General features: G+C 40.1%; 1 protein-coding gene across 2 annotated transcripts in view; it reads right to left on the bottom strand.

Moving 5' to 3' along the window:
- Positions 1 to 25,686, bottom strand: part of wrn (WRN RecQ like helicase) — a 74,150-nt gene that overhangs the window by 18,848 nt on the left and 29,616 nt on the right. Inside the window, exons 15-25 of one of the 2 annotated variants that reach the window (XM_078403778.1) lie at positions 25,509 to 25,591; positions 22,139 to 22,245; positions 16,492 to 16,679; positions 15,465 to 15,639; positions 13,557 to 13,738; positions 11,336 to 11,437; positions 7,869 to 7,961; positions 5,978 to 6,122; positions 2,985 to 3,155; positions 751 to 854; positions 587 to 662 (exon numbers count right to left, since the gene is read on the bottom strand). In XM_078403778.1, the coding sequence (XP_078259904.1) occupies positions 587 to 662; positions 751 to 854; positions 2,985 to 3,155; positions 5,978 to 6,122; positions 7,869 to 7,961; positions 11,336 to 11,437; positions 13,557 to 13,738; positions 15,465 to 15,639; positions 16,492 to 16,679; positions 22,139 to 22,245; positions 25,509 to 25,591 (1,426 nt within the window). The remainder of the gene's footprint in view (positions 1 to 586; positions 663 to 750; positions 855 to 2,984; positions 3,156 to 5,977; positions 6,123 to 7,868; positions 7,962 to 11,335; positions 11,438 to 13,556; positions 13,739 to 15,464; positions 15,640 to 16,491; positions 16,680 to 22,138; positions 22,246 to 25,508; positions 25,592 to 25,686) is intronic. The other variant, XM_078403787.1, reaches the window with a different exon arrangement.

Genomic DNA, 25,686 nt, shown 5'->3' with positions numbered 1-25,686 from the left:
TGCTCAAGCAACAAAGGAGTTATCAAAGCTAAAAAATGGTCAATTCTTGAGTGGCCAAGTCAATCACCCAATCTGAACCCAATTTAGCATGCCTTTTATATGCTGAAGAGAAAACTGAAGGGGATTAACCTCCAAAACAAGCATAAGCTAAAGACAGCTGCAATACAGGCATGGCAGAGCATCATCAGAAAAGGCACCCAGCAACTGCTGATGTCCATGAATCACAGACTTCAAGCAGTCATTGCATGCAAAGGATATGTAACAAAATACTAAACGTGACTATTTTTATTTACATGACATTGCTGTGTCCCAAACATTATGTGCCCTGAAATAGGGGGACTATGTATAAATACTGCTGTAATTTTTTCATGGTGAAACCAAAATGTATAAAAATGGCCTTTATTAAAATCTGACAATGTGCACTTTAACCACATGTGATTTTTTCTATTTTACAAATCTCAAATTGTGGAGTACAGAGGCAAATAAATAAATGATGGGTCTTTGTCCCAAACATTATGGAGGGCACTGAAGATAATATGCATTATTTACATTAAGCAAAACAAGTAAAATGGTGAATAATAAAAACCTGATGCTCTGGCTGGGTGACCAATGAAGGAGAACGTTGAGAGGCAATTGCTGGCGAGGTCGGTGGCTGAAACTGACTGTAAAGAAATGCATAAAACTATTTAAAGAAAATGGTACTGTTTTAAAATGAAATAGGCACTGAAAACAGAAATCAAATTACTACACCTTGCATACACTTTTGGAAGACTATGTGAACGCAGTTCTTCAGTGGCTGGAAGCGAAAGAATACGACAAGACTCATCAGCTGCCTTCATGAACCACGCTCGCCCCTGTGAAAAAAAAAAAAAAAAGATTTAATATGATATACCAAAATGTCGCATATTCATTTCTTCCAGAGATGCTATCTGACTCATTGAGTTACTCCAGACTACGCAAGATTCCAGCATCTGCAGTTCCTTGCGTCACCAGTTCTTAATTACCTGCTGGAAAGGCAGGCATTGATCTGGTTAAGCTCTTTTATCCTCAGTCCTTTCCACCATCCTGCCTTTTGACCTTTTATATTTTAGGGAACAAAATTCTCCTTCATGTCATATCTCATAATTTTACCCTTGGAGTGCTGGTATTCTATACTAGTTAAGGGAGGCTTTAAGTATACAAAATGCCCCCTGGTCAAAGTCAGAACGTTTGTGCATTCAAGCTCCAATCCAATTGTAAACACAACATGCATAGACTGGTACACCAACTGCTGAAGTATGTATGGTTCTTTAGACAATGTTAAAAACCTAATTTTACAGGATTCATGGTTACCCATCAATGAATATCACTGAAACAAATGATCTAAGTAGAAAAGGACTGCATTTATGAGAGACCTGTGTGAAAAATGATTGGGGTATTTCCTAAATGATAACAGTAAATATATTTTAAAGGTAATTACTGAATATAAAATGCTTTGGCATATCCTCCGGTACTGGAAGACCCTTAATCTGTATCTGCTGCTTAAGTGAATTACTCCTTCAGGAACGTTATTGAGTAGAAAAAAAAGTCAAATGAAAAATGGCAATACATTTATTGGAACAACAACCAAAAGTTATCAATACAGTAAAGCGCCACCAGCAGTGGCTGCCTCCCCAACAGTCTGTCTGCCCTTTCTTCTTTTTGTTACTTTTCGTATGTGTTAAAAAGTATGTTTTTTCGTGTTCCTTGGTTTGTTTTATGTGGGGGGTGGAGTTGGGGGAACTTTTTTTCAATCTCTTACCTCGAAGGAGATGCAATTATTTTTCTGTATCGTATCTCCGTCCCCACTGCGATCGAACATTGTGGAGTTGGTGGCCTTTCCTGGAGACCGACCTGGGAGTCTGTGGGACTTTAACATCGCGGAGCTTGCAATCCCTTTGCCAGGAATCGAAGCTCCAACCGAGGGGCCTGTGGACTTTAACATTGCGAAGCCCGCAGTCTCTGGCAACAAGAGGCTGATTCGGGAGCTCCATGCCGCAGAGAGTTTCAACTGCCCCGACGCGGGACTTTTGATTACCTCGACGGGGGCTTCGGGGGCTTTGGTCGCCCTGACGGCGGATGGTTTGATTGTCCCGACCGTGGGATAACAAGAGGAAGAAGATTGAACTTTATTGCCTTCCATCACAGTGAGGAATGTGGAATCCACTGCGATGGATGTTTATGTTAACTTTTATGTGGTTGTGTGTCTTGTTGCTTTTCACTTAATGTGGTTGTATGGTAACTCAAATTTCACTGTACCTTAATTGGTACATGTGACAATAAATTGACCTTGAACCTCTGATAATCAGTTATCCGTGATTTGGAAATATCAATAGTTCAGCACCTGGATCATCAATTAATGTTTGCCCTGTTCCCTTTCCACTCATCTGGGTCCCAGTTCCTGCGCTCCCTTTTCCTCTCACCCATCCCCAATTCCTGTGCTCCCTTTCAATCAACCTGATTCACTGGAAAAGTTATCATAAAGTAACGTCTAAAATAAAGTGCATAAAATATGACATGGACATCCAACAGTCTAGAAAATCCACTAATCCAGCTCCAGAGCCCAAGCATGCTGGATTATCGTTCTTTTAGTATATTAGAGTTAAATATTTCCATTCAAAATCTAATGAGTAGTTCTGATTGGCAAAATATAATTTCCATCCATTATCTACTTGCTGGAGACAAATGACAGATTATTTTAATTTGTCAGCAGAAAGGAATGTAATAATCCTTCTGGGATGAAACAAGTATTCTTTATAGGAATTACAAACATTCACAATTCCTAGTTGTGCCACTACCAATTGCTCATCAAGGAACTAATTTAACTCTTTGGAATGAGTATAATTTGTGTTCAAGATAGGCAGTCAATTTGTTTCTTTGTGACTTTTAAAATACCCATGTATTTTAAATACGTAACCACCCTGTTCCCTCCCCAATTGCCCAGCACAAACATAAATCAAGCTGACCTTCATAGAAAGAACAGTTGTGACAGCAAATCTCTTGCAGCTGGACTTTTCCTGCAAGAAATCCTCAGTGATAAGTAGAAGACCCAGTGCCTTCCACCAGCTTTCAGGATGGTTCTTTCCACTGCCAAACAGATGGTGATTACGATGATGTTCTGGCAAACGTTGCGAGTGCTACGAATATAAGGAAAGTATTTCCCTCATTTATCAAATAGATCATAGTTACCATGAAATGCATTGCACATTAGTTATATAATTGTCAAGATCCTTGGCTTCCTCTCTTGAAACAAGAGTTTATGAAGTATAAAAATTACAGGAAGCCTTAAGGGAAGGATGTGAAGGCTGTGAAGACAGTGCAGTGGCAGTTTACCAGAATGCTGAATGCATTAGGGAGTATAAGCTATAAGGAGAAGTTTGACTAAATTCAAATGTTTTCTCTAGAGGATCAGAGATTGAGACAAGACCTGATAGGTATATAACATTATGAGAGGCTTAGATAGGGTAGACAGTCAGAACATGTCTCTCAGGGTAGAAATATCAAATACCAGAGGGCATAGCCTTAAGGTTGGAGGGGAAAGTTTAACAATGTGACGTTTTTTTAATATATAGAGAGTGGGTGCTTGGAACACGCCATCAGGGTCTTGGTGGAAGCAGATACTGTAGTGGAGGTTTGAGGCTTTTACATAGGCAAATAGATATGCAGGGAATGGAGTCATATGGATCCAGGCATGGGAGATTAGTTTATCTTGGCATCATTTTCAGCAAAGGAACTGTGGACCAAAGGGTCTGTTCCTGTGCTGCACAGTTCTATCTTGTATAACTGCATGCATTTCTGGGAAATACATTTTAGGAAAGAAGATAAGTCTCTGAGAAGAAAAATGTGCCCCTTATTATCAAAATACTGCATGATTTTAAAGAGTTTACTTACATCACCTGCTCTCTAATCTCATTCAATCTACGTAATTGGGGCTACAGATCTCGGGTATTCCCTTTAGATAATTTGATCTAAATTATCTAATTATCTAAAAGGGGAGTACCCAAAATCTGTAACCTCAATTACGTAGAATGATTGAGATTAGAGAGCACTTGATGTAAGTAAATTCTTTAAAATTATGAAGTATTTGGATAATAAGGGGTAAATCTTTCCAATAATGGAACAGCTAACAATCACAGAACAAAGCTGAACATAACTGCCAAAGGACTAAAGTGGACATGCAGAATTTATTTTAAATGTATTGGCTAATGATGATATGGATTGCACTACTGAAAAAGGATGGTGGGAAAGAAAATTACAATAAAAGTTTTATGAATGGAACTGAATATATACCCATAACGTTTTGCAGGGCTCTTGTGTAAAATCAGAATAGGACTAATTAGGGTGCCCTTTAAAGAGCAGGTACAGACACAATGGGTTAATCACCCTCCTGTACAGCAGATTTATGATTCCAAAGCCTATCATAAGACAGCTACAAATATAAGCAGCTTTATTACTGACTCTGAAATACTCTTACTTCAATTAAGATTGAAATAGCATATATATTCACACCCAACATATTCACAGATAATATGAAATCTTGGCTCCCCCCCTCACCCGCCGCCCCACATACCCTTCCCGAACCACCTTCACCAACCAAGTAATTTTACCTTTGTTGAAGACAGCCATTCTCAATTCTTCAGAATCAGTACAAAATCAGCACACCAGTGAGAGTCAACATAACAATTTAAAATAACTGCATTGATCAATAGGTATTATAAAATATTAACATTTGGGCTGTATACTGCCTCAAAAGATGCTACAGATGTTAATTTTGAAAGTTCACTCACGCAGAATCCCTATATCACGTAATGGTGGTAACGCATTTAAAAAGGAAAGGAAGCAAATCAGAAAGATGACTGATTCCTTACTCCAAGACATACTTTAACACTGGAAAAAAATTACCCAACTGTCATCCTGCCCAGAGTGTGACAGAAACTGCCAAAGAATCATGGAACAGAGGACAAACAATTGAAATGCAGCTTAGACCCACTGCCCTGTTGCAATGGACAATTCCCTATGTTGTCTTTGGAAAGGCTGCATTTGGAATATTGTATTCAGTTTTGGTCATCCTGCCACATGCAGGATGTCATTAAACTGGAAAGAGGGCAGAGAAGACTTATGAGGATGCTGCCAGGACTAGAGACACTGAGCTAGAGGAAGAGGTTGGGCAGGCTAGGACTTTATTTTTTGGAGCAGAGGAGGCTGAAGAGTGATCTTACACAGGTGTATAAAATCATGAGTAGAATAAATAGGGTGAATGCACAGAGTCTTTTACCCAGAGCAGGGGAATCAAAAACCAGAGGATATAGGTTTAAGGTGAGAGGGAAAAGATTTATTAAGAACTTCAGGGGCACCTTTTTCAGTCAAAGGGTGATGGGTTTATGGAATGATCTTCCAAAGGAGGTAGCTGAAGCAGGAAATATAACAGCATTTTAAATATACTTGGACAGGTACATGGACTGGAAAGATTTAGAGGGACACGAGTCAAGCACGGGCAAATGGGACTAGCTTAGATGGGGCACCTTGGTCAGTGGGATGATTTTCCTGTCCTATATAACTCTATAAATATATAAAAATGTATGCTTTTGTTAAACATATCAAATTCCTATATCGACATGTAAATAGAATCAAAACATATAAATATGACACTGAATTATGTCAGAATTTTAGTTTCATATACCAAACTGACACAAATAGCTCAATTTGAAATTTTAAATCACACACATACACTGGGCAAGATTAGAACATCACCTATTTGCCATCATCCCTTCTCTAACTGTTCCACATTTTCGTCTTTATTCCAAAAAGTGGGAAATTCAAGAGCATCAGCAGTGATATATTGAATTTGATGCAAATTGCCAGCAAAAGCTCAGAAACATGTTAGTTGAAAACATGTACCAAAATTCCACTAAATAAAAATAACACCTGGAACATTTGACATAATAAGCAAAGTACTTACAGAACCCCGCAAGAACAAAACAGGAACTCCAATACCAAATCTTTCTCCTAAAATACAAATTGCAGTAAGCAGCTGATATACTTCTTTTCCAAAATCTTGCATCTCATTTTCTGGTTCATCTGTATAAGTACAGCTTCCGATTCTACTAGCAATAACATGGGGAATGTGAAATAAATTGAAAATTAAAATCAGAAACGTGAAAATTATTGCATCCCTTTTGGAAAAAAATATGCTTATCATTACACATATTTAAAACATACAAAAATACTCTGAACTTTTGTGGTCACCTTTGAAATTCAGTTAACCCAAATGCAAAATCCAAATCCGTGGGGTGAAAGATCATGCAAATACCAAACAGGCTTCATTTGAGAGGCAAAGATAGATATTCCATTGGGTGGCTGGCCAAGTCATCAAAAATATTTTTTTAAATTGCACATGCTGAAAATCTAAAATAAAACCGGAAAATGCTGGAAATACTCAGCTGGGGTGACTTCTGCAGGCATAGAAATAGAGTTAATGTTTCAGGTCAAAGACCCTTTGCTAAACATCTTCAATCTTCTTTATCTGGTGCTCAACTCAAATGACCGCCGTCTCTTACGGATCCTTCTGGATTCCTTCTGAATCACTGGCTAAAGCTTTGCCTAAAGTTATAAGTTTTTTATATCCATTGTACTTTATTAAATATTCTGAGTGTTGTCGGGAATTTTGAGAATTATAAGAAAGATGAATTGGTTATAATTTGGTTAACCCTAGGGCTCACATACTGGGGAGCATGATGGGGAAAAATGGCCAAGAATGTAGATGGAATGGCTAAAGCGGAAACATTCTGCTGAAAAGCAGGCTTACTTATCTATTGGGGGGAGGATAGTCCTTCACAGTTCAATCTAGGTCTTATCTATTGGAACTTTGAGATTACAGCTGGTCTTTGTCACTGTGTTTAGCAGGTAAGTCTCCCAAAGATTAACGAATGATCTCTTTAATGAGGGAACCCCATTTAGCGAGTAGAATCAAAGTGTCCCCAGGGACATTGACATTTATGGTATATATGTGATAGATATATGGGGGAGAGTTTTTCAAAACAACAAGAAACATAAGATTAAAGTTAACTCAGGGGAAAGACAAAGATGAAAGGATACAGAGACATTGATTAATTATGGCTTATTTCAACCCCACAAGTAACCATGGTGTCATGAGGGCATAAATAATTCTAGTTACTTTGGCTTGTAGAAGTAGTTTGAGCTTGCTCACACTGTTTCCCGATGTATATCGCTGAGGCAGGCAGAGAAATAGAGTTCAGGTCAAAGACCTTTCGCCAAATCTTCTTTTGGTGCTCAACTCAAATGATCACCGTCTCTTACACAAGGGAAGCCTGGACCTAAGCATCCTTCATCTGAATTCCTTCTGGATCACTGGTTAAAGTTTAGACAATCATTGTCTAAAGTTACTAGTCTTTAATATTAATTGAACTTTCTTAAATATTCTGAGTTTTGAGTTTTTCTTCTGCAACATAAGATTCCACAATGTCTTGAATATAAACAGGTGGCAGCCACAGTAGAACTTTAGAGGAATTTATTTTGAAGGTGAATTGCTCAACACCACTCTCGCCTGAAAATGATAACATATATGGCACCTGGTCAGACAATATATTGTTGAGTAATTTCTTGTAAAATTACAATAATATGGGAAATATTAACAAAACAGTGATTTTTAAGTGCATACACAAACTATCCCCAGAGGATACTCTATGGATAAATTATAAAACTGGACTTCAATGAGAAATACATATCTGAATTCTACGAAGCCTGTGTTGCACATAAATCATCTTTATTCGCAAAAGAACACTTTGATCGTTAATCTTCTGACTGACTGTATCCCCAGCAGGATCACTTACCTTGATTTACAATTGTCACAACATCTATCAGTTCCAATGATCCCAAGAGTGGCTTTCCTGAGCTTTTCATCTTCAAAATGGGACAAGATGATACTGCAGGAACAGAATAAATGGAATCACTTACAAAGCATTCGACAAACATTCCGATGAGAACGTTCTGTACCCTAACCATAGAATTGTAAAACATATTTTGTTCAGGATTTCAAATGAATTAAAGGGGGAGTGGGGTGGGAATGGATCCTCCAGTATGAGATGTGCAAGGAAACGTTGATCTACCGATGGTCTTAATTGAACATCTTTCAATTCAAAGCCAGCAAATTATTTTTTCTTAAATGTAGTCACATGTAGCCAATGAGACAGTAAGTTCATACAAACTACAACCACCTGCATTACATAGTGCACTGAATGTGGGAAAACATCCCAACAGATGTTCAAACAAAAGACATAGAAAAGTATAGCGCAAGGAAAGGTCCTTTTCCCATAATGTATGTGACAAACATAATGCCAAGTTAAACTAATCTCATCTGCCTGTATATGATCTATATCCCTCCATACAAATGTGCTTATATAAAAGCCTCTTAAACTCCACTATTGTATCTGCATGCTCCAGATACCCACCACTCTCTGGGCAGAAAAACATGCCCACACATCTCCTTTAAACTCTGCCCCTCTCATCTTAAAGCATCCCTTCTAATCTTTGACATTTCCAACCTGAGAGAAAGGTTCTGACGACTGACTATTTTCCATAGTTCTATCAGGTCTTCCTCAATCTCCAGCATTCCAGAGAAAACAATCCAAGTTTATCCAATCTATCCTTGTAGCTAATACCACAAGATCTAGTCAACATTCTGGTAAACCTCTTCTGCACCCTCTCCAAAGCCTCCACGCCCTTCCTGTAATGTGGTGACTAGAACTGCCGGCAATACTCCAAATGTGGCCTAACCAAAGTCTTATAACTTCCTGACTCCTATACACAATGTCCTAACTAATGAAGGAAGGCAAGCAAACCATACCCCTCTTTGCCAGTCTCTCTACTTGTGTTGCCACTTTTAGGGAGCTATAATCCTGGACTCCAAGATCCCTCTGCACAACAATGCTATTACAGGTTTTGCCATCAACTATATACCTTTGCTTTACATTCAACCTCCCAAAGGGTAAAGCCTCACTTTCTCAGATTAGTCAAGCAATCCCAGGTTACTTGTTGCCCAAAACACTTTATTCTACTTTAGTTTTAGTTTAGTTTAGAGATATAGCACAGAAACAGGCCCATCGGCCCAAGTCCGCACCAACTAGCAATCCTCGCACACTACCACTATCCTACACACACGAGGGACAATTTACAATTATACCACGCCAATTAGCCTACAAACCTGTATGACATTTGGAGTGTGGGAGGAAACCAGAGATCCCAGAGAAAATCCACGCTGGGCTACTGTGCTGCCCTCACTTTTTTTACATTCAGGTACTTTTATTATCTTCAGTGGGGCAAAGAACTCAATGCAAATATGAAATGGCAGGAACATGCAAAGATGGATTCCCAGGTGTCAATGAGGACGATACATTTCTTCAAGGAGGCTTAGACCGCATTTGAAAATGTTGCCCACCTATTTCTGTGACAGCTTGCAATAAAGTGTTTTGGAAGCATGGTGTCATGTATGCAAACAAGTGCATCAATGCTGACAATTTAATTAGGGTTGCAATACTGGGAGAAATTATGAATAGTGGACTGTTTATCCTAGCAGTAGCTTGAGGATTTTGCAGGATAACATCGGTGGTATCTCTCCAGTTTCCTGATATACATACAGAAGATAATCAGAAACATAAAGTATGGCAGGCTGTTGAGTGGACCACAGTTTGTACCAGGTCCAAGGTCTTGATCTACAGCCATGCTCCTCTTCAGTCAGCCAAAGGCTGCATTGGCAACCGAAGGTGATTATGAATGTCAGAATTGATGTGTGCCTTTGCTGAGAGATGGCTCCCATGTTATCGTATTTGGTCCAAGGTTTCCAGGGCCTCACCATTGATCTTTATTGTCAGAGTTCAAGGGTAAGTTGGCAGAGGATCTTTGTTCTGCTGAGGTTGAATGTTATCGTGAGTCCACTAAGGAGTCAACCTTGGCCCCCAAACTTATTGAAATGCAAGCATTATCTTCATACCGATGATCTTCATCAGCATCATTTTCATTATCCTCACACAATTTGACTACCGAGGTAGGGGTGCCCTTAGTTTTGAAGTAGCAGAAACTTTGTTTGAACAGTTTCCCATTAGAAATTCCACATCACATCGAGCAACTGGGAGCACATTGCACTGGACAAGCGCTCCTGGAGGAAACCTGTGCAGGAAGGAGCTGCACGTCGTGAAACGGAACTACGCCGTGCTGCAGAGACAAAGCGACAGCACCGCAAGGAGAGAGAGAAGGGGCTCAACCACTACCAACCACCGCCAGTCTCCCCTGCCCACGTTGCACCAAGGTGTGTGGATCATGGATCGGCCTCTACAGACATCTGCAGACCCACAAGTAGACGATCCTATGGAGAGGACAGTCATACTCGCTTCGAGTGACTGCCGATGATGATGAGTGCCATCACCTGTTGGCAGTAACATGCTGAGAACCTCCTCAATCATGATGCTGTCCTTGATTCTGTTCCACAGAAACGTATTTGTTCCAGTCTTGTTGTTGCTCATGGTCGAAAATAAGTTTAAAATAATCTATACCAAGTAAAAATGCTCCGTTTAACCCACATTGCAGTTTGTCAATAAAGATAGCTGTGGTTGGGAAATATGGTCGAAAGGGAGATCTGGATGTTACTACAATATATTTGGCATGAGATTTTGGAAAGGGTCAAGAATGAGGAATAAAGGTATGGCAGCTTTGTAGGACACCCTTCAATCTTTGAAAGATGCAGAAAGTTTTCAACTTGCAGAGATGAAAAGAGTGAACCTAGCTCAGTGCAGTCCACCAGCTAGATAATGAAAGACTGGTTTGGTTGGCCACGATAATGGGTATGGAATAATCAAGGAGGATGAAAAGAGATTATGGACCAAGGTCACAATCACGTTCCATGTGATTTTTAACTTTGATTACGGCAGTTTCATTATCATAGAAGGGATAAAATCCAGATTGAAAGATTCAAATCAATTACAGGGGAGGAATTACACAACGAATCAATGAATGCTTAACTGAAGATATTGAAGTAATTAATGTTGGCTCCCTGCTCCTCCTTTAATAGCTCAATTGAGTTGTCTAGCCTTATTTAAGTAGACCAGTACTCAGTTGAACGTGTGTTTTAAAAGATAGAATTTCTGACAATTCAACCCACAGCACGTTGTTTATATATTCAGATATTTGCATGGAGCTCCAGAACACAAGTTCTGACTCAAAGATGACTGCTATCAAACAGAGCCAAACTGGCACTAGCTGACACAGAAAATGAATAAAACTTATGCAATAAGAACAAAGGATTTACTTTCTTCTGCACTTGGATGATGCGAGGTATTTCTTTATTTTTTCCATCATTATAATTTTGTAGTTACGGAATTTTAAACACTTAATGTCATTCAGCAGCTGCCTGCAGAAGAAATAACCATATCAATTACAAAGAACACACTCATATTCCCAACAGACATACAGGTTTTCTACCATATTCACAAATAACATGATACCGTAATTCTCACTTCAGTTTTTCCAGTAAATCTTTCACTGAAAGCAAGTTTGTAATGCAAGTATGTTGGTGAACTAATTCGAGCTAACAACATGATGGTATACAACATAACTTAGTATAACTAGCTTTCTAAATTTATCATCCCTTAGAAATAAGCATTTTATTGGTGTTTGATCAATAATTCACAACAGCACATTTAAAAATGGAAACATAGACCCACTGTTTAAAATCACAGTGTACCTGGTTCTAGTGTGATGTCCTACCTACTGCCCTCTGATTGGTAAACGTTTAGTAAGGACATAGCTTTTATTATTCTTTTGCAATTAACACAACTTACAACATACACATTCAAAGGATTCTAATGCATTTTTGTGCCTTTGTTGGTTTAATGCATCTATTTATATTTTAAAATTCCATACAAGGAACAGTACCATGTCACAAATGTAAGAGGGAATTTTAAATGATGTTAAACTCCAAAGATTCAGTAGAATCAGAACTTTGGTACTGCCAAACCAGCAGATTTTCCACACAATTGAATGTTTTCCTGATAATACCCCTGCACCTTAATTTACTGCTTTTTGAGTCTGAAGGGGCCCTGTCGAGTCCAAAGGGAGTGCAAGAAACTGGGACCGCTGTAGGTTTAAAGGAAGCACAGAAGCAGTGCTCCATTAAGCCAGATAACAAACTATCAGAATTTCCAAACAGCAAAAAAGTGGATTACAGGAGTTTTCCAGTAGTTTAAACCTGTACTGCAATTCAGTATTTTCCTCAAATAGGGAGTCATCATCCAGGATTCTTAATGCTAATTCCAAATACGAGTCCCAACAGAAAAGTGTATGTGGGTGGATCCCGAGTCAAGATTAAAAGCTCTCCATCTTGATTCATTAGTGAAAAATAGTCAATTAGTGCAGGATCAGTAGGCTACTAGCACCTTTGTGTCAGCCAAGAAATCAAGAGTTAAGAGAGTTATATTGCCATATGCACTGGCATCAGAACAGTGAAATTATTATGGAGTCTATGCCATAAGAAATCACTCGTAACTATTCATATGATTAAACTACTAAAATTTAGTGTAGCATGCATTAAATATGTTTAAGAAATACTTACATGGACAAATTTGGTCAATGGTTTTCTTCTGATACAAAAAAAGTGATTTTTCACATAATGTCTTGAACTAAAGTCTGGTTTAGAGGGACCTTTCTAAGAAGAGCTGGAAATATGCTATATGTAGAGACAATTATGAAAGTGAGGGAAGGAAATAATTCCAGTCTACCTTTACATTATTTGCCAGTAAAAACTATTTAATTTCATTGAACTGCCCACTATGAAAACTTTCCAAGGTATGCTCACCTTGAAGTTCTCCTCTTTTCTCCGACAGGAGTTCTGAGACTCTCTCTCACTGCTCCGCGTGTGACTCCTGCTGCTCTCCAGGTCTCCGACCATGTTCTGATCAGGCCTTGCTACCACAAGTCTGAAGAAGGGTCCCAACCCGAATTGTCACCCATCCATATTCTCCAGAGATGCTGTCTGACCCGCTGAGGTACCCCTTTAATATCAATGGACCACTGGTTGGCCTCAATAATTGTGTCTTTCCCAATGGAAAAGTGAGAAGACGAGAAAGGATGGCACAGTGTCACGGCAGCAGAGTTGCGCCTTACAGCGACAGAGACCCAGGTTTGATCCAGACTACAGATGCTCTTTGTGCGGAGTTTGTATGTTCTCCCTGTGACCACATGGGTTTTCTCCCACACGCCGAAGTGCAGGTCTGTAGGTTAATTGGTTTCTGTTAAATTGTTCCTTGTGTGTAGAATAGTGTTAATGTAAGGGGTGATCGCCAGCCGGCGAGGACTTTGTGGACCAAAGGGCCTGTTTCCACGCGTTATCTCTAAAGATACAGGATTTTGCCATTAAGAACGATGTCATTATGCAAAATGAAGTCACATAAAGGGCATTCTCTCTGACCACAAACAGTGCACATCCCCTTCTGCAAATTCTCACCTATTCATCTGGAACAATGTTTTCATACCTGTTAAACGTCATGTCAGAAGGACTCCATAAGACATGGCAAGCACTGGGCAAACCATCTCGCCCAGCTCTCCCAATTTCTTGATAGTATGATTCCATTTCTTTTGGTGCTCCATAATGAATGACTTTACGAATGTCAGGCTTATTAATTCCCATGCCAAAAGCAATTGTAGCCACTACACACTGGCAAAACAAAATGGCCCGTTGAAAATTTGAATGACTAAATTAGAACATTCTGTACAGCTGTAACATAAATAAACGTACAGAATAAAACCACGGCCCATAATTTGCACTTGAAATATATGGTGAGAATAACAATCATTATTCATGATCAAATCCAAAAGGAACCCTATCCACGACTAATCTGAAGGTCTAAAGAATCATCCCGACCTGAAATTTAATCTATTCATCTTCTCCAGACCCTGTCCTGCTGAGTTACTCCAGCATTTTATGTCCTTTAATTTGAAGTTAAACATGGAAATTAAATCATTGTTATCAGGGGCAAGTTATCGTCTGGTTCAATTAAATAGTTTGAGCGGCATTATAGTTGCAGCATTTGTACATTAAATCTAAACTAAATGTGTGACAGGAAAATTAAATTAGGATTTTTAAATCTAACAATCTTGAGAGCTAATTACCGATATTATTTCTGGCACCACGTACAATGGGCTGAAAGGCAGTTCTGCAAAAAAAATTGCAAAGTCGGCACTGGAGTCATTACTGGGTCCAGGGGCGAAGCACAAAAAGTCTGAGTTCTGGGCCAAGATGCAGTAACATCTCTGACCAGGCAATAACATCGCTGCTGGACAACGACTCCCACCCCAAGCAGGACACTGTCACTGCACTGAGTAGCTCCTTCAGTGACAGACTCCTTCACCCCAAGTGTGTGAAGGAGAGATATCGGAGGTCCTTCTTTCCCGCTGCTGTGAGACTGCACAACCAGCGTGACTCCCAGCAGACCGGTCAACAGACCAGTTAACAGTAACGTTTTTTTTAAAAAACACTGTAAATTATGACAATTATCTTATTTTTATTTATAATGAATGTCTCTTGCTATCCACTTTGCTGCTGTAACACTGCAAATTTCCCTGGTGTGGGACAAATAAAGGAATAGATTACTATTATTATTAACAACTTCAGGTATGTGTTTACATTCATGCCTTAAATTAATTTCCAGCAGTTTTGTCATTTTCAATTAGTTAAATATCTCAATTGTAAATATCACTGCTTCTTCTCAGACACATCCAATCGTAATTGAAATAAGCCTTTGATATTAGCAAGCTGCCATAGGGAATCAGGGTGATTGAGAAACAGGGTCTTAGAAACTGCCATCTGAAGTTTTTTTCAATACGCATAATACACCTCACCTCATTGGACAACCGGGCTACAAGTCAACTTGTCCTTTGAAGAGCTGCAAAAGGTAAAGGTGGTTACACAAAAAGCAGGCAGTAGCTGGGGAGGGAGAGGAATGACTACACGTGGCAGGCCGAGTTGAGCATTATTTGGACCAATGTACTTTGTGATCATAGGTCAAGTACCATTTCTTACACTAACCCATTTCTTTTGGTAATGTCACTCAGCCTTTTGTTTATTTAATATTAATGCTCAAAACTTCAGTTTAAATCTCAATCTCAGTCTCAATCTCAATCGAAGGTCCTTCCTTCCTGCTGCCGTCAAACTGCACAATCAGCACTGCTCCCAGCAGACCAGTAAATAAAGATAATTACTGTTATTTTATATTTTAATGAATGATTATTTATTTTTGCTATCCACTTTGCTGCTGTAACCCTGCAAATTTCCCCGTTGTGGGACCAATAAAGGATTATTATTATTATAATTATTTAATACTCTACATGTAACCTTACTCAGACTGCCCTGGTAATTTAACAGGAACAAAAATATTTCAGACCTGAATTTCATCCCTCATGAACTTGTGATGCACGTCTCTTCTGGCTTTGATGCCCATGCCTGCATGGTATGTGCCGCAAACAACATTCATCTGTGACAACGCTCCAGCCACCTGTTCTGTAGTTTTCCTGGATGGGCAGTAAACTATGGTGGGCCCTTCAAACTCCAAGGAGTACCTACCATTCAAGAGAAAAAAAAAATGCCATCACAAAACTGCAAATCATACTGTATTAGGTAAACCGTATATATATAAACATAGCACAAAAAGTAAGGAAATTTGTGTTTGGTAGATTATTTCTTTGTTGTAACAATGCTTCTTGGCAATAAATCTTATACCGTTGGAAAGCCTTTTTATTTCCCTTTTAAATGGTGCCACATTTGTAAGGAACATGCATTTGTGGGATGAGCAGCAGAGCTGAGTATATGGGTTGCACCCATGAAAAATTTGCCAAATCTTCTCTGCCAATGCCAAACAGCTTATTCTGCTGTTGCTATTGACTCTTGTTTTGAGCTTCTGGTACCCCCAGGTGCTGACAAGAATGGGATGCCATCCCACAACAGTGTGTGACCAGGCTGGTGACCAGCATGAGGAGGAGGTGCCAGGCTGTTATGGCTGTGTATGGTTCTTCCACACGCTACTGTGGCTCCTGTTTATTAAATGAATAAATTGTTAAATTGCCAATATGTCTTGTTTCTTCAGACTTCAATCATCCAATCCACCAAACAACATCGAACAAGAGTCAATGGCAGAATAAGCTGTTTGGCATTGGCAGAGAAGATTTGGCAAATTTTTCATGGGCGCAACCCATATACTCAGCTCTGCTGCTCATCCCACAAATGCATGTTCCTTACAAATGTGGCACCATTTAAAAGGGAAATAAACAGGCTTTCCAACGGTATAAGATTTATTGCCAAGAAGCATTGTTACAACAAAGAAATAATCTACCAAACACAAATTTCCTTACTTTTTGTGCTATGTTTATATATGCCATTCTCTTCATGTTTGATGCTTGTAAGCCAATACTTACTTGTCCTTTGTGATTAAGAATGGTTTAAAGTCTCGTTTTATGTCCGTAGATTTACGACCAACTTCTAAATACAAGTTTGGTCGATCAAAGGTGGTGCAGACAACCCGAGGATTCGTCATCTTCAGATTCTCTATGATGTCACTTCTGATTGAAGGGCTGGCAGTAGCAGTTAAGGCAACAATTGGAACCTACCATCATAAATGAAAACAAAGAAAGTTTCATCAAATGTTAACATCTAATATTCATTCACATTAATCTAGTTAGCCTGGCAAGTATTGGGGTATAGGCGAGTGGTGGAAATGATAACCCATTGCTTGAACGAGTAATGGAAGCAGAAACCTTTGCACATTTAAAAAGATACCTAGATAAACACAACAACTCTAACCTACAAAGCTGTGGACCATTTGCTAGGAAATGGGAGTACCCCTAATGGTACAATTTAGGCTGGCAAGGGTAACAATGTGTTGCATGCTCCTATGACATAGTGTCGGAAGGACGTGCAGATGCTGGTTTAAGCCGAAAATAGATTCAAAAAGCTGTAGTAACTCAGTGGATCACACAGCATCTCTGGAGAAAAGGAATGAATGAATGAATGAATAAGTTTATTGGCCAAGTATGCATATACAAGGAATGTGCCTTGGTGCTCCGCTCACAAATGACAGCACAAACATACAGTTAACAATTAAGAATAAAACATAAACACATCAAAACGATAAGGATACAACGTTACGGTCTAAACATGTGGGTGAAAATAAACCAGAGCAAAAAAGAAACAATAGACTTTGGTGATTGAGTAGAACTACCACTCGTGGAAAAAAGCTATTTTTAGATAGCTTTTATATAGGTGATGTATAGGTAAGAATAGGTGATGTTTCGGGTCGAAAAGTCGACCCTTCGTGTCCAAAGGGTCTCAACCCAAAATGTCATCTATTCCTTTTCTCCAGAGATGCTGGAGTTATTCCAGCTTTTTGTGTCTATCCTATGACATACAGTTCAACAAAAAAAGTAGATGATATAATCGAGGCTTGATATTGGTCATTCATATTAGCTTTGTGGATCTTAAACAGTCATAACAATGTGAGGTTTCCAGAGTCATTCCAAAGCAAAAGTAGGACATCAGCGAATCACTTGGCTGGTAAAATCTATGGTCAATTGTATTGCTCTGTAAGTCAGCATTTAGCATCTTGCCATGGTCAGATTTGAACTCAATCGTTTGACTGAAATATAATTGGCAATCCATCCTGCCTTGGGCCTTCCATCTGCAACTGGCTTCAGAACTTCCTGGTCTGGAAACCACAGTCAGGTAGAAATCTTAAAATCTCTGCCCCCTGACATTTGTTTTGCCAAAGATTCCAGCATCTGCAGTTTCACGTGTCAACTTCTTCATGCCATTTCCTACAGGTACTGACATGTACACTTACCTCTTCCTCATTTTGTTATTCCATTCCTGTACTTTTAATTATTTTTGCACTACTTCAGATTGCACTACTATCTTGCACCACTTTGCTGTTTTGCATTCATTGTTTCCATCCATCCATCTATCTATCACTAAAATTCTCAGTTTGTTTGTGTTTATGTGTGTACCATGCCCTCTATACAGCCAAAACAGTTCAGGACAGCGCGACAATTTTAGGCCCACCCTACTCACCATTCCCCCATGGTGTGAATAAACCCACTTTTGTTACTTTTTTTAAACAATTTATCTAAAAAACTTTAATAAATACAGCAGTGGTGCACTTGATCCCAGCTGCCTATACATGTCCCATGCATCCTTCTTGTTTTTAACTAACGTCTCAATTTCCCTCGTCACCCAAGCTTCCTTACGTTTGCCTGCTTTGCCCTTCACTCTAACGGGGACGTACACATCCTGAGCTTTTTTCAGTACATTTTTAAAAACATCCCACTTGGCCGATGTTCCTTTCCCCTCTAATAAACCTGCTCCAGTCAACTTAAACGAGACCTTCTCTCAAATCCCCATAGTTGGCCTTACCCCAGTTGAGCATTTTAACACGTGGAGCCTCTGTCCCTATCCATAACTATCTTAAACCTAACTCTGGTCACTGATCCCAAAGGGCTCATCCATTCACACTTCATTAACTTGCCCATCGCAATTTCCCAATACTAGATCCAGCGTTGCCCTGTCACATATGAGGGCCTCCACTTACTGCTTACTGTCCTGAACACCTTTGAGGAATTGCACCCCATCTGAACCCTTCATGCTATGATTTTTCCAGGCTACAACAACAATTATGACCAAAACATTATGTCCACCTGCCTAATATGCCGTTGGTCCTTCGTGTGCCACCAAAACAGCACCGACCCACTGAGGCATGGACTCTACAAGACCCTTGAAGGTGTTCTGTGGTATCTGGCACCAAAACATTAGCAGCAGATCCTTCAAGTCCTGTGAGTTGCGAGGTGGAGCCGCCGTGGATCGGACTTCTCGATCCAGAACATCCCACAGATGCTCAATCGGATTGAGATCTGGAGAATTTGGAGGCCAGGGCAACACCGTGAACATCATGTTCCTCAAACCAATCCCGAACAATGTGTGCAGTGTGGCAGGGCGCATTATCCTGCTGAAAGAGGCCACTGCCATCAGGGAATACCATTGCCATGAAGGGGTGTACCTGGTCTGCAACGATGTTTAGGTAGGTGACACGTGCCAAATTGACATCCACATGAATGGCCGGACTCAGGGTATGCCAGCAGAACATTGCCCAGAGCATCACACTCCCTCCTCGTCTTCAGTCAGTTTGGACCAGATGGGATAGCCTTCGTTGCCCCCGCACATCGATGGGCCTTGGGCGCCCAACACCCTGTCGCCGGTTTGTGGTTTGTCCCTCCTCGGACCACAGTCGGTAGGTGCTTACCACTGACGACCGGGAGCACCCCACAAGCCTTGCCGTATCAGAGATGCTCTGACCCAGTCGTCTGGTCATAACAATTTGGCCCTTGTCAAAGTCGCTCAGGTCTTTACTCCTGCCCATTTTTCCTGCATCCAACACATCAACTTCAAGAACTGACTGTTCATGTGCTGCCTAATATATCCCACCCCTTGACAGGTGCCATTGTAACAAGATAACCAATGTTATTCACTTCACCTGTCAGTGGTCATAATGTTTTGGCTGATCGGTGGATATTAGGAAAGTTAAAATCCCCTACTACAACAACCTTATTTGACCTGCAGCTGTCTGCAATCTCCCGGCACATTTGTTCTTCTAATTCCCGTTGACTATTCGGGGGTCTGTAGTACACCCCCAACAAGGTGATCATCCCTTTCTTGTTCCTCAGCTCCACTCAAATAGCTTCACTAGACAAACCGTCCGTAATGTCACCTCTGAACACGGCCGTGACATCCTCCTTAACCAACAATGCAAACCTCCCTCCTCTTTTTCCCTCACTCCTGTCTCTCCTGAAGCTCCTATATCACAGAACATTGAGCTGCCAGTCCTGCCCCTCCCTTAACCAGGTTTCAGTCATGACTACAACGTCCCAGTCGCTCGTACCTATACATGCCCTAAGCTCATCTGCCTTACCCGTCAAGCCCCTTGCATTAAAATACGTGCAGTTTAACCAACCCTCCTTCCTCTCTCTCCGCCTTTCACCTACTTATTCTGTCCACTAACCTTTCCCACACCACCATCCATACCAACTTCTAGCCTCTCACGTGCCTCTGTCCTGCACAAGATCCCACCCCCCTGCCCATCTAGTTTAAACCCTCTCATGTAGCATTAGCAAAGCTTCCCGCTAGGATGTTGGTCCCCCTCCAGTTTAGGTGCAACCCGTCCCTTTTATACAGGTCACCCCTGCCCCGGAAGAGATCCCAATTATCCAGAAATCTGAATCCCTGCCCCCTGCACCAACCACAGCCACACATTCAGTTCCCCTATCTTCCTATTCTTACCTTGACTAGCACGAGGTACTGGAAGCAATCCTGAAATCACTACCCTGCAGGTCCTGCTTTTCAGTCTTCTACCCAATTCCGTAAATTCTTGTTGCAGAACCTACTTCCTCTTCCGACCTATATCATTTGTGCCAACATGCACAACAACCTCCGGCTGCTCCCCCTCTTGAGGATGCCATGCAGCCCCTCTGAGACATCATGGACCCTGGCACCAGGGAGGCAACATACCATCCTGGAGTCTCGCCTGCTGCCGCAAAATCTCCTATCTGCACCTCTGACGATGGAGTCTCCCACCACTATGGCTCTGCCTGACATCACTCTTTCCCGTGGAGCCTCGGCATCAGGGTTGGAAACACAGCTCTGGCTACCACTCAATCTTGTCGTGTCATCCGCCCCCAAGAGGGTGTACCCGTTTTCAGTAGGTACAGCCAACGGAGCCTCCTGCACCACGATTACTCCTCTTTCTCACAGTCACCCACTTTCGCTCTTCCTGTATCCTTGGTGTGACAACCTCACTGTAGGTCTTGTCCAGGAAACTCTCATTTTCCCAGATGGCCCTGAGGTCATCCAACTGCTGCTTCAGTTCCCCAACACATTTATTCAGGAGCTGCACCTGGACACAATTTCTACAGGTGTAGTTTCCAGAAGTACCAGCAGTGTCCCTGACTTCCCACATTCTGCAGGAAACTCACTGTACCAACTTGCCTGTCATTTCTTCAGTGGACAAAAAAAAAAATCACAAATTTTGAATTTAAATATTGTTGTATTTATCATTATTGTACGTGTACTGTTTACTCTGTGAGCTTTATGCGAACAAGGAATTTAATTGCACCCTAATGTATGTGATAAACTAATCCGAATCTGTTTTCAATAATTACAATAGCAACGTTGGTATCCTGGAATGAAATTTGATGTTATCTTGTTAAAACTGAAATGATAAATGCAACCGAGTCTCCTAATTACTTAATAAAATATAATCTATATTTTCCCGTATTATCCAACCCAAACATGCAAACTAACCGCTGTAAAACTGAAAGATAGCCATAGAGCTGTATAGCATAGCAGCACACCCTTCGGCACAACACATGCTTGCTAACCAAGTTGCCTAATCGAGTACTTCCACTTGCCAGCATCTGGCGAATATCCCTCCAAATCTTTCCGATCCATATACCTGTCCAAGTGTCTCTTAAATATTGTAAATTATCCCACATCTTCACTTCCTCTGACAGCTCATTCCATGTACACGACACCTTCTATGTGAAAAAGCTGCATCTCAGGTCCCCTTTAAATCACTCCCCTCTCACCAAACACCGATGCCCTCTAGTTTTTGACTAGCAGAAGGAAGATTGTAATTATTCACCTTATCAACGCCAAGACTGATACATTTCATAATTGAAGTACACTTAGCTCTCTTTTCCCCATTAATGCTACTTTGATATGAAAAATGGGGAGCAGAGCTTTAATCAGTGGAAAACATTAAGCTGCAATTACCAAAAATTGTATTGTTTTCTTCTTCATTGTCACTGCGCACACAATCACGGCTTGTTAGATCCATTTATTTTAAATTAAAGCCAAATGGATTGCTTCATTTACATGCTCGTGCCACAAGCATATCATGCATTAGTTGTACCATTTTTTATAATATACTATATTGTTAACAAACAACTTATTTGTCTGTCTCACAATGATAATTTAGGAACTTGAATGCCAAAATTTTATTAAACACATCTATCAATTTACCTGTGGCAGTAATTGTTTTAAAAATCCCAATTTTCTGTAGGCACTTCTGAAATCATGTCCCCATTCAGATATACAGTGAGCCTCATCCACAGCAACAACCGTGATACCTAATGTAAATCAAAAGACAATAAATATGCTGAACTACATCCACATGTGCAATATTTAAAACAATAATATTCACTATTTGGAAATTCTTCAAAAATACATCTATTTCCAACATCTGTAATTTGCATGAATGAAAGGATAGGCAGAGAGATTCTCCTAATCTACTAGCAATTCCATTCTCCAGAAACCAACGGGAACTTCACAAAATTGGATGATGAGACAGGTCTTTTACTTATTCTGCTTTCTATCCTCATGACACTTGTGCTCAATAGCTCTTTGGTCCGAATGTTGAAGATTAGAAACCATCATATGGGAAATCTCATGTGACCAGCATCCCCAGTGTTCCGTAGATCTCCACAGGCACAATACCCCCAACAATAGTCATTTATTTGTCAGCAGGGTCTCAGGGATTTAAAATGTTATTGTCTTTTTCCAATATTGGTTAATCTCACGCAATGCCTCCTTATCTGCTAATACTATTCTTTAGTACATGCACTAACAAAAACATTCACAGTGCACTTGCTAAGGAATAGCAGCACAATTAATACAGCATCTGCTTCACTGTGCCAGACATCTCATTTCAATCATAACCTCAGACACTGTGTGAAGTTTGCACGTTCTCCCTGTGACCGCATGCATACACTCTGGATCCTCCGGTTTCCTCTCACATTCCAAAAGATGTGCAAATTGGTAGGTTAATTGGCCATTGTAAATCGCCCCTCCTATGTTGGTAAACAGTAAAATCTGGGGGGGAGTGAATTAAAATGTCAAGAGAATAGAACAACTGGGATTATATAGGATTAGTGTAAATGAACAGTGGATTGTCGGCATAGGCTCTTTGTTCGAATGACTTATTTCCATGCTCAATTTCTCTATGATCCTCAATGAAAAGCAGGACTGAAAAGTTTCTTTTTTGAAAACATAATTTCACAGCAATTCCAAGCAATTCAAAGGTCTTTGACTTGAAACATTAACTTTTGTTTTCTTCCCACAGATGCAACCTGGCCTGCTGAGTATTTCCAGTTTTTATTTTAGATTTCCAGCAACTACAACTTTTTCATTTAAATACTTGAAATACAATTTACCAACAAGTCTAGGATCAGAATATGCAGACATAGAGCACTTATTTAAAATTGAGATGAAAATAATTTATTCCCCCAAAGGGAATCCCTTGTCCGAGAAAGCTATTCAGGATGAATCGTTGAACATATTCAAAGCAGAGATTGATTTTTAATTCAAGGATTATGAGTACAGGGAGGAAAGTGGAGTTAAAGAAATGATTTTACTGAATGACAGAGTGGGATTGAGGGCTTAATGATTCTTCTCCCTTTTTCTCATCCACCATTCATAAAGAATAATATCTTGATTGACAATTTTTGTGTTGTATACACTGGAATTTAGAAGGATGAGGGGGGATCTTATTGAAACATATAAGATAATTAGGGGATTGGACACATTAGAGGCAGGAAACATGTTCCCAATGTTGGGGGAGTCCAGAACAAGGGGCCACAGTTTAAGAATAAGGGGTAGGCCATTTAGAACGGAGATGAGGAAGAACTTTTTCAGTCAGAGAGTGGTAAAGGTGTGGAATTCTCTGCCTCAGAAGGCAGTGGAGGCCAGTTCGTTGGATGCTTTCAAGAGAGAGCTGGATAGAGCTCTTAAGGATAGCGGAGTGAGGGGGTATGGGGAGAAGGCAGGAACGGGGTACTGATTGAGAGTGATCAGCCATGATCGCATTGAATGGCGGTGCTGGCTCGAAGGGCTGAATGGCCTACTCCTGCACCTATTGTCTATTGTCTATAATGCAATTATTGAAAGTACAAATCTAACTCAAAACCTTATTTACAAAAATCTGATTGCTGTTTAGTACAAGGACAACCCAATCCATTTTTGATGCCTTTGATGGCTTTCAGGTGAATGCTCCCGACTGAAACATACTGAAATATCACGGAGAATACGTTTTGATATTTATGGAATCAATTGCTCTACATATTAAAAGCATAATTGATGCTGAAGAGCTATTGAAATGGATCCTGAAAAGAAACCAACAAATGTTTTGTGATGAACTAAGGGATGGTTCAAGCCTGGTGGTATAAATGGCTGCTACTTGTGTGACTGCCTGCACGCATTACACCATTTTTATGGGCTCGTCATTATATGTGGGATGTAGCACAATTTTCTCAAAAATTCCTTTCAAAGAAGTACGATTATGGAAAGAAAAAATAAAAACTTATATCTGCATGGTCATCCTATCACTCTATATATCTATCACAACTTGCTACGATGTAGTTACATCCTCTATTAATCACAGACTGATAATTACACGCACTGATGCACATTTTCAGAACCCTTCGTCCACTTAATTCTAACTGCCGAGAACTCCGTTGATTGAAAAAAAAAACAGGCCCTATATTTCCTTAACACATAAACATAAGGATCAAATACATAATTTGAAAATGGAAATAGGAAAATGGATTCTTGCTAATTCCATTCTATTACTCTCTAAGTGCAACATTATAATTTTACGTCAGAATGTAAAGTTACGTGGTTTATTTTTGGCCTGTAATGCTGAAAGTGATTTCAATGTTCTTAGAAAGATAATAAAAGTTGTGTTCTCAGCCCAGTGAAAGCTATCTACACCCCTCTACTTATATCATATCATATCATATCATATATATACAGCCGGAAACAGGCCTTTTCGGCCCTCCAAGTCCGTGCCGCCCAGCGATCCCCGTACATTAACACTATCCTACACCCACTAGGGACAATTTTTACATTTACCCAGCCAATTAACCTACATACCTGTACGTCTTTGGAGTGTGGGAGGAAACCGAAGATCTCGGAGAAAACCCACGCAGGTCACGGGGAGAACGTACAAACTCCTTACAGTGCAGCACCCGTAGTCAGGATCGAACCTGAGTCTCCGGCGCTGCATTCGCTGTAAAGCAGCAACTCTACCGCTGTGCTACCGTGCCGCCATATACTGTTGTCTTTATGACCATTAGTTTATAGAAGACAAACAAAGTGCAACTGACTTCAAAATGTAAATTCGACCTGGAATTAATGTTGCCAGAGTCTGTCAGTCCTGATCGCTGCTGGCATGAACAGTACAGTACTCAAAGCCAAGTGTCATTTTTATTTAACTTGAATAATGTATGCAAACTACAGCACATACATTACAATAAACCGAGATCTTTCAACCATTAGATTTCTGTGTTTTGTTATGCACATGAAAGAGCAATTAAAAAATGTAGATTGTAAATACCAATGGTATCATCAAGTTTCTTCAGTAATGAAATCGATTGCGAACAGTATTCAGGTGTCATGTAAATAACTTTGAAATGACCCCTGGAAGTTAAAAAAAATGAAGTTATTTAAAGTCATTCTTTATACACTTTATACGCTAATATCATTATTAATTGCATCAATTTCAACCAAATTAC

Source organism: Rhinoraja longicauda, chromosome 1, assembly GCF_053455715.1.
Source record: "Rhinoraja longicauda isolate Sanriku21f chromosome 1, sRhiLon1.1, whole genome shotgun sequence".
Lineage (NCBI taxonomy): Eukaryota > Metazoa > Chordata > Chondrichthyes > Rajiformes > Arhynchobatidae > Rhinoraja > Rhinoraja longicauda.
Note: the sequence above shows the minus strand (reverse complement) of the source record. Positions and strands in the feature narration are given on the sequence as shown.